The sequence below is a fragment of the Myotis nattereri genome (assembly GCF_964212035.1).
Source record: "Myotis nattereri genome assembly, chromosome: 8".
NCBI lineage: Eukaryota > Metazoa > Chordata > Mammalia > Chiroptera > Vespertilionidae > Myotis > Myotis nattereri.
Window position 1 is genome coordinate 54944306 of NC_138083.1, and position 12108 is coordinate 54956413.

At 37.2% G+C, this 12108-nt stretch overlaps 1 protein-coding gene across 4 annotated transcripts in view; it reads right to left on the reverse strand.

Moving 5' to 3' along the window:
• RBBP8 (RB binding protein 8, endonuclease) overlaps nt 1–12108 on the reverse strand; it is a 97201-nt gene that overhangs the window by 53247 nt on the left and 31846 nt on the right. For all 4 annotated transcript variants that reach the window (XM_081097460.1, XM_081097459.1, XM_081097461.1 and 1 more), the window contains one exon: nt 2377–2419. In XM_081097460.1, the coding sequence (XP_080953586.1) occupies nt 2377–2419 (43 nt within the window). The remainder of the gene's footprint in view (nt 1–2376; nt 2420–12108) is intronic.

Here is a 12108-nt window from a genome sequence, read left to right on the forward strand (position 1 = left end):
GGAATCACTGTTTTTAGACCCTCTTAGTGGATCAGGCCTAGAAAATACATGTATGTCCTCACACACATTAACACATATCTGTATTTTCATCTATATATCAAAACCTACGAATTCATACTAATAACTACAATTCTATCTAGCAGCATAGAGTTCATTCTAGCATTCTCTTTTTTCTTATTTGTAGCTCCTTTCTCCTGATAGCGAGCAACCTGTCAATAATGTATTTACTTATTTGCTCAATCCTAGAATACATATAAAGTATGATCAGAATCTTTATTTCTAAGTGAATCATGTGAATTTAATTCCCCTTGCCAGGTACTGTTTAGGAATGAGCACACAATAATCATCACTGAGTCAGAGTTAAATCCACTGGGGGCTGCTTCTGGCAAACTTTTATAATTACTAGAAAGGGGTACAAGGAGGATCTGCAAGTGGTAACTAGAATGATGGTGGCCATCTTGACATTCTGCAATGAAGGCTAATAGGACAAGCCAAAACACTAAAGGTGGCAGAGAATAGAAAAGACAGAGTCTCTGGTGATTTTTGAACCATTTAATAACCAGTTCTAGAATCTCCCAGCTTCGGGCCTTTTATGTGAAAGAATATGTTTTCCTTACTGTAAAAGTCACATCTGCTGGTTTTTTTCTCACAGTAAGAAATTATAAGATGCATATCCTAAATTTACTACTCAGAAATAATTTCTCTTATTTCCTCTGTAAGTAAAGAAACATTTTCTTTTTTGTAGAAACTAAACAACTACCACAGAAACAGAGAAATGGACTATTCTATGAGTAAGGATGTTTAAAAAAATATCTTTGCCCTGGCCGATGTGGCTTAGTTGGTTGGACATCGTCCCGTGCACAGAAGTGTTGCCAGTTTAATTCCTGGTTGGGGCATATGTCCAGGGTTGTAGGCTCGAGCCCCGGGGGTGGGGGGGAGGGTTGCATAGGAGGCAACCCATTGATCTTTCACTATCACATCGATGTTTCTCTCTCTCTTTCTCTCTAAATCAATTTAAAAATCTTTTAAAAAATTTTAAAAAAAATTTAAGAATATATATATACTTTCAACAATGCAAAACATTTTAAAGTGTCACTAACTAAGGAGAATCATAAAATTATTCTTCAAAAGAACTATTTAAAAAATTTATGATTTTACAAATTTGAATCTAAGTCATCTTCTAACATGACTTTCTAGGTGTAAAGAAAAACTGCAATTTTCAGATTATAATGGCGAAAACAACTAGGTGTGTTAGATGGGTGCTTGGCAAACTCTAGCTTTTGGCTACAGCCTTGGAAGCTTTAGGAATATGAAGTAACTGAGACCCACTGGTAGATACCATAAAGCAAATGCAATATTAGTCACAATGACATTAATTTTTGTTATTAAGTAATAATATTCTACTATATGTCTGTTTCAGATTCCTGAATGTGGAAGCTCTATAGAATCATGAGTAAAAATCTGCTCTTGACTTAGATAATCAGATCTGATTCTGGGCTTCACAACCAAAACAATTCAGAACCACTGGTAATTTTGAACCAATTAAAAGGGATGTAGACTATTTAGTTCCCATTTCTTTAAATATATTTTTATTGATTTCTAAGAGGAGGAGAGGGAGAGAGAGATAGAAACATCAATGATGAGAGAGAATAATTGATTGGCTGCCTCCTGCAGGCCCCACACTGGGATTGAGCCCGCAACCCCGGCATATGCCTTTGACTGGAATCGAACCCATGACCCTTCAGTCCGCAGGCTGATGCTCTATCCCCTGAGCCAAACCACCTAGGGCTAGTTCCCATTTCCTATATGAGCTTAGAAATCCCAGAACTATTCTGTTTCCCTTCCTGTAGTATTTTATTTTATTTTTTAAATTTCTTTACTGATTAAGGTATTATATATGTGTCCTCATCCCCCATTACCCCCCCAACCCCCCTCACTCATGCCCTCACCCCCCTGTTGTCTGTGTCCATTGGTTAGGCTTATATGCACGCACACAAGTCCTTGGGTTGATCTCTCCCTCTTACCCCCACCCTCCCCTACCTTCCCTCTGAGGTTAAATTCCAGGTGTTAATCACAATTGAGAAAAGAATGCTGTTGACAGATCAAAATGAACTTATAGTTTCCCATCTTAATAAATACTTTATGAAAAAAGATTATATATCAGAATTATATTAAAATATAAATATATGAAAACATTAACTAAGACTATACTAAAAATCAAGTTATTCTTTTTACTTTGGAAGTTTAAAAAACTTGCTCTCAACTAGCTACACTAAGCAAAGCTAATTTCCTTATAAATAATACACTGAGGTCAAACAGGACATCAGTATCGATTACTTTATAAATAAGACATTAGTGTTATATGTTGATACTTACAAAATTCGTTCCTTTTTCAGTTTGGTTACTTTTACTTGTAAACCTGAAAAATAAAATGGAAAAAAACCCATAGTGTTTTATTTATACATTTTGCCATTTCTAAAGCAGTTAATCTAAAAATTTTTATGAGTCTACTGCTACACTAATAAGTCACTTGAGACTGGCCTCTGAATAATGAGCCAGGTCCCATTAGTTTAAGAGAGTTATTTCCCTTACTTACACCCTGAGGTCACAAAAGTATATATGTAACATTATTGCTTTTAGTCTACTATATGATAGTCAACTAGAAGGAAATTTTCTTCACCTAAAGTGAGTTATTTGCTTTTTAAAACCAAGGGCAAATATATAATTAGAAGTTCAATATAAATGAAGGTCTATGTTCTGACATAGCCTATGTCCGTGGTCGGCAAACTGTGGCTCGTGAGCCACATGCGGCTCTTTGGCCCCTTGAGTGTGGCTCTTCCACAAAATACCACGTGCGGGCATGCGTACAGTGTGACTGAAACTTCATGGCCCATGTGCAGAAGTAGGTTTTCTGCCTGGGCGAGTCTATTTTGAAGAAGTACTGTTGATATTTGGCTCTGTTGACTAATGAGTTTGCCGACCATTGGATGTATTTGCTAACAGTAATAGTGCTCATATAGGCTCAAGTCTTCTGGGATTAAAATAGATTGTGGCAGGAAGTCCTGTACTAGAAGCAAAATTGTTTATGAAAAGTACTTAACGAAGGGCACTAGTGTTTTAACTCAAGATATGTTATATCTATTTTTAATTTTAATGGAGTCTGACACAAAACGAGAAAACCATTGCATATGAAAATTGGATAGTTACTGTGAAGGAAACAGGTTGTGGGCATTGAAACTAAGGAAGATATAGGCAAAATAGAGTGACATTTCAAATTTTTATAAATAATAATTAAAAGGAGAAAAACAGCTATTAAACAAACATAAAAGATATCCAACATCACTAGCAACTAAGTGTAATCCAAACCAACAGATTACTTAGCAAAATTATAATACTCAAGGTTGATAAAAGCATTGTAAAACCATACTCCCATACTTTAATGGAGATATTATAAATCAACACAATTCTTTTGGAAAGCAATTTAGCAATATGTAACAGGACTTAAAAAATCAGTATCTCACAATTTGGATTCTAACCTAAGAATATAATACAAATTATAGAGAAACTCATAGTCATAAAGAATACTAGCCCTAACTGGTTTTGCTCAGTGGATAAATTGTTGGCCCACAAACTGAAGGGCCCCAGCTTCGATTCTGGTCACAGGCATGTACGCCCGTTGCGGGCTCGATCCTGGGCCTGGTCAAGGCATGTATGGGAGGCAACCAATCAATGTGTCTCTCTCGCAGAGATGTTTTTCTGTCTCTCCCCTCCCTCCCACTCTCCCTAAAAATCAATGAAAAAATATCTTCAGGTGAGGATTAACAAAAAAAGTAAACAATTTATAGCAATATAAAATGCTTCAAAAGAAACATGTTTAGGTAAAATATGGTATAACCACTTAATGGAATAATATACAGCTATTAAAATCATTAAGCAGCATTAAACTGTTTGGCTTTTCTGTGCTATTTTCTCCAATGTGATTATCAGAAAAAGGGGAAAAGCTTCTGTGTGTACTTTCTCTGGTACCTAAATCAATCTATTTACTATACTATGATTTTGCCAATTGTGGGTATTTTATTTACTTTTAAAAATAATGCTTAGAAAGTTTAAAAAGTCTATCTCTACTCAAGAATTTATTTTATCTGGGGCAGAGTTAGTTTCCAATAAATAGTTATTAGTTGACTGATTTCTAAAAAAATAAAGTTTACTATTTGTCTTTGGTAGTTTATGGATTCTAATGGTATACATTTAGAAAAGTTTTCCATATAATGTGTATAGAAACATTAATAAATTTGTCACGTCTAAGAACAAGATTTTTCATTATTTGTTTAATTTCATTATTGTTTGAACCACATAATTTAATACAAATAAGAATTTTAAAAATAAACCTCTATATACACTGAGTGGCCAGATTATTATGACCACCCCATCAGTACTTCGTTGGGCCACCTTTTGTCTTCAATACTGCGGCGATTCTTCTTGGCATTGACTCCACGAGATGTTGAAAGGCGATGTGAGGAATCTGACACCATGCCTGATGAATAGCACTGTCCAGTTCTGTGAGATTTGATGGTTGTGGAACCAGCTGCCTGATGGCTCTTTTAACTTGATCCCACAAATGCTCAATTGGATTGAGATCTGGTGATTGTGGGGGCCACCTAAGCAAGGTAAAGTCTCCCTCATGTTCTTGAAACCACTCCTGCACAATACGAGCACTGTGGCATGGCGCATTGTCTTGTTGGAAGAAGCCATCTCCATTGGGATATGCCATCAACATGATAGGATGAACTTGATCAGCAATGACACGTAGGTATGTTGTGCTATTCGGATGCTGTTCCACACAAATTAAAGGGCCCAAATCATGCCAGGAAAACATGCCCCAAACCATAACACTGCCCCCACCAGCTTGAAGGGTTGTACTCATGCATGTGGGGTGCATGCTTTCATGCTATTTCCGCCAAATTCTCACTCTGCCATCTGCATGATGCAACTGGAAACGTGATTCACTGGACCACATGACTTTTTCCCAACGCTCGACTGTCCAATCCTTGTGTTCCTGTGTGAATTGGAGACGTTTTATCTTGGTAACTGCAGACAGCAAAGGTGTTTGAGCAGGCCTTCAGCTTCCATATCCCATACGATGCAGTGTACGGCTAATTTGCCTACAAATGTCAGGTGGTCATAATAATCTGGCCACTCACGTTCAAATATATCCCACATTCAAAGGCTGTTAAATCGTGTTGTTTACCCATATCTTCAGGAGAAAACCACTTCTACTGTTGTGGCAAACAACCTGCTTCCCTATTTATAATGGTCTGGCCCTCTAGCAACTTCAGTGCGAAATTATAGCTAATTTGCCTACAAACGTCAGGTGGTCATAATAATCTGGCCACTCAGTGTATTTCTCCACTATTTCTCCTTCCATGGTGCGGACTTAGGGATGAAGTTAAAAGTCACAAAGATACTGATATGGACATCACCTCTTCTTATCAACCCAAGTGAAATGTTATCATGCCAGGAAAACCAGATATTATGAAAAAAAATAGAGACCCTGGAGAACTTTTTTTTGCATTATACTTTTGCCCTATATCTCAAATTTCACCTCAGGAAATATCCACCTGCTATGATACATTTTATCCTCATATCTATGGCCTATAATTTGAATAAATAAAATGTTATGAGTAAACTTATAATCAAATGTTCACAACTTCAGTCATAATAGCTAAACACAAGAAATATCCCAAATGTCCTTGAATGCCCAAGTTGCTTAAAAAACACAAACAAAAATCAAAACTGTGGTGCATCCTTGTACAACTTAGCAATAAAAAAGGAATGAAGTGTTTATATATGCAACGACTTGGATGGATCACAAGAAAATTATAGTGAGTAAAAAATAAAAGCCCATCTTGCCCTGACCTGTTTGGCTCAGTGGATAGAGCGTCGGCCTGAGGACTCAAGGGTCCCAGGTTCGATTCCAGTCAAGGGTATGTACCTTGGTTGTGGGTACATCCCCAGTGGGGAAGTGTGCAGGAGGCAGCTGATTGATGTTTCTCGCTCATTGATGTTTCTAACTATCTTTCTCTCTTCCTCTCTAAAAAAAAATCAATAAAATATATTAAAAAAAAAAAGCCCATCTCAAAGGGTACATCCTATATTATTCCATTTATATAATACTAGAGGCCTGGTGCACAGAATTTGTGTGGGGGGAGGGGGGTCCCCTCAGGGGATGTCTGACTGCCAGCAATCGGATATCTCTCTCATAATCCGGGACTGCTGGCTCCTAACTGCTCACCTGCCTGCCTGCCTGATCGTCTCTAACTGCCCCCTTGCCGCCAGCCTGATCACCCCTAACCGCCTCTGCCTGCTGGCCTGATTGCCCCTAACTGCCCCCCCCCAATGGCCTGGTCACCCCCGACTGCCTCCCCCCCCGCTGGCCTGGTCGCCCCTAACCGCCCCCCCCCCGCTGGCCTGGTCGCCCCCAACTGCCCCCCCCCCTGCTGGCCTGGTTGCCCCTCACTGCTGGCCTGGTCACCCCCAACTGCCCCCCTGCCAGCCTGGTTGCTCCCAACTGCCTCCCCCCCCCCCCACCGGCCTGGTCGCCCCCAACTGCCCCCCCTGCTGGCCTGGTCACCCCATGCAGCCTGCTGTTCAGTCCTTTGGTCGTTCCTCACTAATCCCCCTGCTGGCCTGGTCGCCCCACACAGCCTGCTATTCAGTCATTTGGTTGTCCCTCACTAACACCCGTGCCGGCCTGGTCACCCCATGCAGCCTGCTGTTTGGTTGTTACTGTGACGGAGTCCCGGACAATTTGCACATTCCTGTGACTATCCTCATGCCACCCTTTCAAGTCCCCAGCACCTTCTACTTCCAACTTCTGGCCACCATAATCTGTTCTCCATTTCTATCATTTTGTCATTTTAAGAATCTATACTAGTAATTTATGAAATCAATACAAATATATTTTTAACATTTTTTAAAAAAAATTTTCAGAGAGGAAGGGAGAGGAAGAGAGAAATAGAAACATCAATGATGAGAGGGAATCATTGATCAGCTACTTCCTAAATGTCACCCATCCCCCGTGGGGATCAAATCCACAACCCAGACATGTGCCCTGACCAGGAATCTGTGACCTCCTGGTACATAGGTTGACACTCAACCACTGAGCCATATTGGCCAGGCTGTACTGTTTTACAATTACATGTAAATCTATTAAGAACTAAAAAAAAAATATGAAAAACAATTGTCCTAAGAGAGTTGGATTGCTGTTAAAATATACATAGTAAAGGGAAAAAAATTTTAAAAATGTTAAAGAAAACTGGTGTGATCATTTATTATTACTAGAGGCCCAGTGCATGAAATTCGTGCATGGTGGGGGTCCTTCAGCCTGGCCTGCACCCTCTCCAATCTGGGACCCCTCAGGGGATATCCGACTGCCGGTTTAGGCCCGATCCCTGGAGCCTAAACTGGCAGTTGGATATCCCTCTTGCAATCCGGGACCGTTGGCTTCTAACCGCTTGCCTGCCTGCCTGCCGGCCTGATCGCCCCCTAACTGCCCCCCTGCCAGCCTGGTCACGCCCTAACTGTCCCCCTGCTGGTCTGATCACCCCTAACCGCCTCTGCCTCAATCCCCGCCACCGTGGCTTTGTCCAGAAGGAAGTCAGACATCCAGAAGATGTCTGGTTGACCTGGTCTAATTAGCGTATTACCCTTTTATTAGTATAGATTTTTATTTTTAAAAATGTTTTCCATCTAGTTGTCAAATTCCTAGCTTGAGAACCTTCCTTCTTTTTCAGGTGATGATGAAAAACTCCTGAGACCTTGAAGTAGTTAGTAAAACAGCAAATCCTCTTGAAGAATTAAGAAAAGGACTTGTGACCCCACTGGGCCAAAGACACAGTTCTCCGTTTCTAATGCTCTTCTTCCCTTCCCAAAGGATGTGAAAATGTATTTTTGACAGATTTCCCTTCCTTTTTAAAAAAATTTCAGCCGCCTGCTAAAACTCAGATCCGCCTTTAGAAGTGAAAAGTGCACCCAAAGATAAAATGGATTCTTGCCATGAACCATTAAAAAAAAAGAAACAATAAGATAGAAAATCCATATAAACTTCAAAAGAAAATTCTTAGGAAATATAGAACGACTACTCTTTTATCTTGTAAGCATTCAACACCTGTGAGGCATTTGTTCTGTCATGCAGATCAGCCCTGAAACAGGTTTATGTGTGTATATGTACGTGTGTGTTTAAATTTTAGCATTTGCTATTCATCAAGTCAATTAGGCATCTACAATTAGAACCCCTATAAAGTGTGCTTTAATCCTGCTCCACACCCACTGGAAGGAATGAGGCTATACAACAATGCAGCTCCTGTATGGACAAGTAGTCTGTTCAACAAAGTATTTGGGATTTTAACACTGGCAACCTGAGACACCCATTGAGGAAAGAGCGCTCAAACGACGAAGCACTGTACTACAATTAACCCTACACCCAACTCCTATGTGAATTTTGGAGGAAATGAAAATTAAGAGCCCATTTGTATAGTTATAACACATAAAACAAATTTAAGAAAGAATTTAGAAATAAGGGAAGAATTCCAAATAAAATCATTGCTGTTAATTTTACTTATATTAGTTCTCACTTTTTTGACCAAAAGTGGCTTTATATATATATAGCCCAAGTAATTTAACTTCTACCAAAAATTCTACTACTGATGTTTCTGTAATTGCCTAATAAATTATTTCAATTCCAAAGTGAAAATTCTTTATGAGATGCAGTCATATTTAAGGTGTACTTAGTTTGCTCTTAAGATTTAATTATCTCAAAAAGTTTAAATAAATTTTTGTGCATTTTATTGAATTTATGAATGTTGACGCAAATGAAAAAAATAACGTATGTGAGAGTTACTGATAGTGGTATTCTCTTTTTTTTACTGATAGTATTCTTAATAATGGAGAAGGAAACTGATGTTATGAACCAAAATTACATGCAAGTCCTTTCATTGTTAATTTGTGTAGTCTTAATATGAAAATTATCCAAAAATCTCTTTGCAATTTTTGAGGAAACATCTACGAAAATAAAAGGAGGAATCCAAAACTGAATCAAGAAATATTTATCCTGTCATATTAGAACCTCCATACCTTCCCATTTCTTCAAAGGAGCTCCAACCCCCCGAACCCCTTAATCTGCCTGGTTTTCTATGAAACCGATAACCATATTTACCAGATATAAAAAATATTAGGTGAGCTGCTGATAGCAGAACCTGCCATGGACAAGAGACCATTTATTGAAATGGTAGCATTCTGAAAAACATATTCTAAATTCCATTTTGTTACCTATGCTTTTAAATAATAAACTTGATGTTGAAAGGCTTAAAAAGGCCAAAAAACAAAAACAAAAAAAGTACCCAAATGAACATTTTATTAAAACTTTTAAAATTTAAAGAATTCTGAAATTTCTATTAAATTTTATTGAAACATTAATTCTGAATTCAAAGCATAAAGACTATGTATTATCAACAAGAATTTGTGTGTAATCCTGACACTCACCACCAGCATTTGTCACAAAAGGAATATAAGACATTAGAAGGAATAATCATGAAAGGATATTATTATCCCAAAGATAAAAAAAACCTCAGTTACAAATGTCTCTAGAATTTTCCAACAAAAATAGTCTGGTTAGAATATTGTAATTCTTCAATAGAAGTTGAAACACTTTATTATTTCCCCGTTTTAAAAGAAATGCACATAACTTATTATATTCTTGTGATCAGTGTATGTACTGCCTTGTATATATGTTTTTGCTACCAGTTTATTATGTTTTGGTCAAATGAGAAATACACATAGAAGGTATTCAGATGGATCTAAGTTCCTATGGCTAGACTTTCTTGGATGCCTAAGTGAAAATTATATATCTCAATTACTACCATTTATAACATTTTCTTTCTTTTTTTAAACTGACATTAACATTTAAAAGTAATGAGTCAATTTTGATTCCTATATATACTTCAAAACCTGCAAAGTCCGGACAAGTCCATGTTTGATGTCTTTCAAATAGCCTCTTATACTGGTTTCTCCAAGTGGATCACCCACCTTAAAAAAAATGAAGTACCCTTCAGGCACATCTTTGATGTTATCATACATTTGGAGGATCTCATTTTATATGGAACTATGTTAAACACATTGACAAAGGACTCTTAAAAAATCCTGCTCTCAGCAAATCTGCCTAGCCCCAACCAAAATGCTTTTAAATAACATAATACTTAAAAAAAAATAGTACGCATTCAATATCTTTAAAAATCCATGATTTAAAATGGAAAAAAATATTCTGACCAATATATTATAATGTACCAGAGATTATCTTCTGTCATTAGCTCAAACATATATCCAACACCTACCATTCATAAAGCACATGGATATTAATCAAATACCAACAACTGCTGTATTCCTCCCTTAAAGTTTTTCAGTGATTATAAACTCACCTGGGAGTGTGAGGACTATAACAGTTACAAGGAGTATAATTTTTAAAATTTATATACTATGTAACCTTTGTGCACTTTACATGTCCTATAATCTGATGAATATGGCATATTTTTCTTTCTTCTTTCTTTTTATATTTTATTGATTTTTGACAGAGAGGAAGGGAGGGGGATAGAGAGTTAAAAACATTGATGAGAGAGAAACACTGATCAGCTGCCTCTTGCACACCCCCTATTGGGGATGTGCCCACAACCAAGGTACATGCCCTTGACCGGAATCGAACCTGGGACCCTTCAGTCCGCAGGCTGGCGCTCTATCCACTGAGCCAAACCGGTTAGGGCTGGCATATTTTTCTTATCAAACAGCATATTATTTATTTTCTTGATGTTTCCTCATAAAATAGAAGTCTCCTGAAGCCCCTGAAACACCAAGAAACATGATGAAATCTGATAAATATGTTATCCCTGTTAAGAGCTTAAAAGTAAAACTGGCTCAGTTTTAAGTGGCATGTATAAAAATTCTAAAATGATGATGTGCAAAGTGAAAAATAAACACGGTTTAGAAAAATAATAAAATAATAGCAAAAATAAGCAAGTATAAAACATGTACACTAATCACAATACAATAAGCTACATGCATATCTTTTAAAACTAGGAAAGAATAAACAAATGTAATTCTATAGAATGGGGACTTGTTTTTCCTTTCCCAACTTTCTACACTATTTTCTAAAAATAGAAAATTTAAAGTAAATAGTAGTAGAGTATTTCTGAGTTTTAGACAGATATTTAATTTTGATATTTTCATACATTTGGGGACTTTAAAATCTCTTTTGGGGACTTTAAAATCTCATATTTAAGAAAATGTTCCATTGATCCAGTTATAAACTATGCAATTCATCCAGATACCATTTACTGATTTTTTTACTATGTGCCAAGCACTTTTACCTACGGGGATGTAAAGATGAGTAAGATAGGGACTCTGCATAATAAAAATTTAATGATCGTTTTATAACCAGTTATAAAACAACAGAATATAATTATATGAAGGATAAAGAATTTAACCTTATGCTTGAAGATGGCAGAATACTAATTCTCCTCTATCAAATGTTTAATAAAAACTCAAGTACACCTGGTCCTATTTAAATTATTTCAAAATATTGCATTTACTTCACTTCCAGGTCACAAAGAATAAGCTTTATATATAACCTGTAGCTCCTATAGTAGCTGCTGAACCTTGAAGCTGTTCTTACTGGTAAGCCTACGTGCTGAGGTCACCGTATTATAAACCAAAAGGAAGACACTGCTGCTCTTTGGCAGAAGTTGGGAGACACTGTTCATTCCTTCCCAGTTTTAGAAAATATACATGTAGCCGATTATATTGCTGTTATCAGTGTCACCAAGACTATCTTATAACTGGCTTATTTTTGCTATCATGTCATTATATGATTATAGTGTATAAATATTATCCTAAAGAAAATGAATACAATGCCTGCAAAACCTACTGTGTCTTCTTCACTATTGTATTCTCAGAAATTGCTACTGAATGACTAAACTGTACTCAAACTCAGAATCTTTCTTCAATGTTTCACACCAGATTTTCTGAGAAGATAGTGTAATGAACTGAAGAGCAGAATTAGTA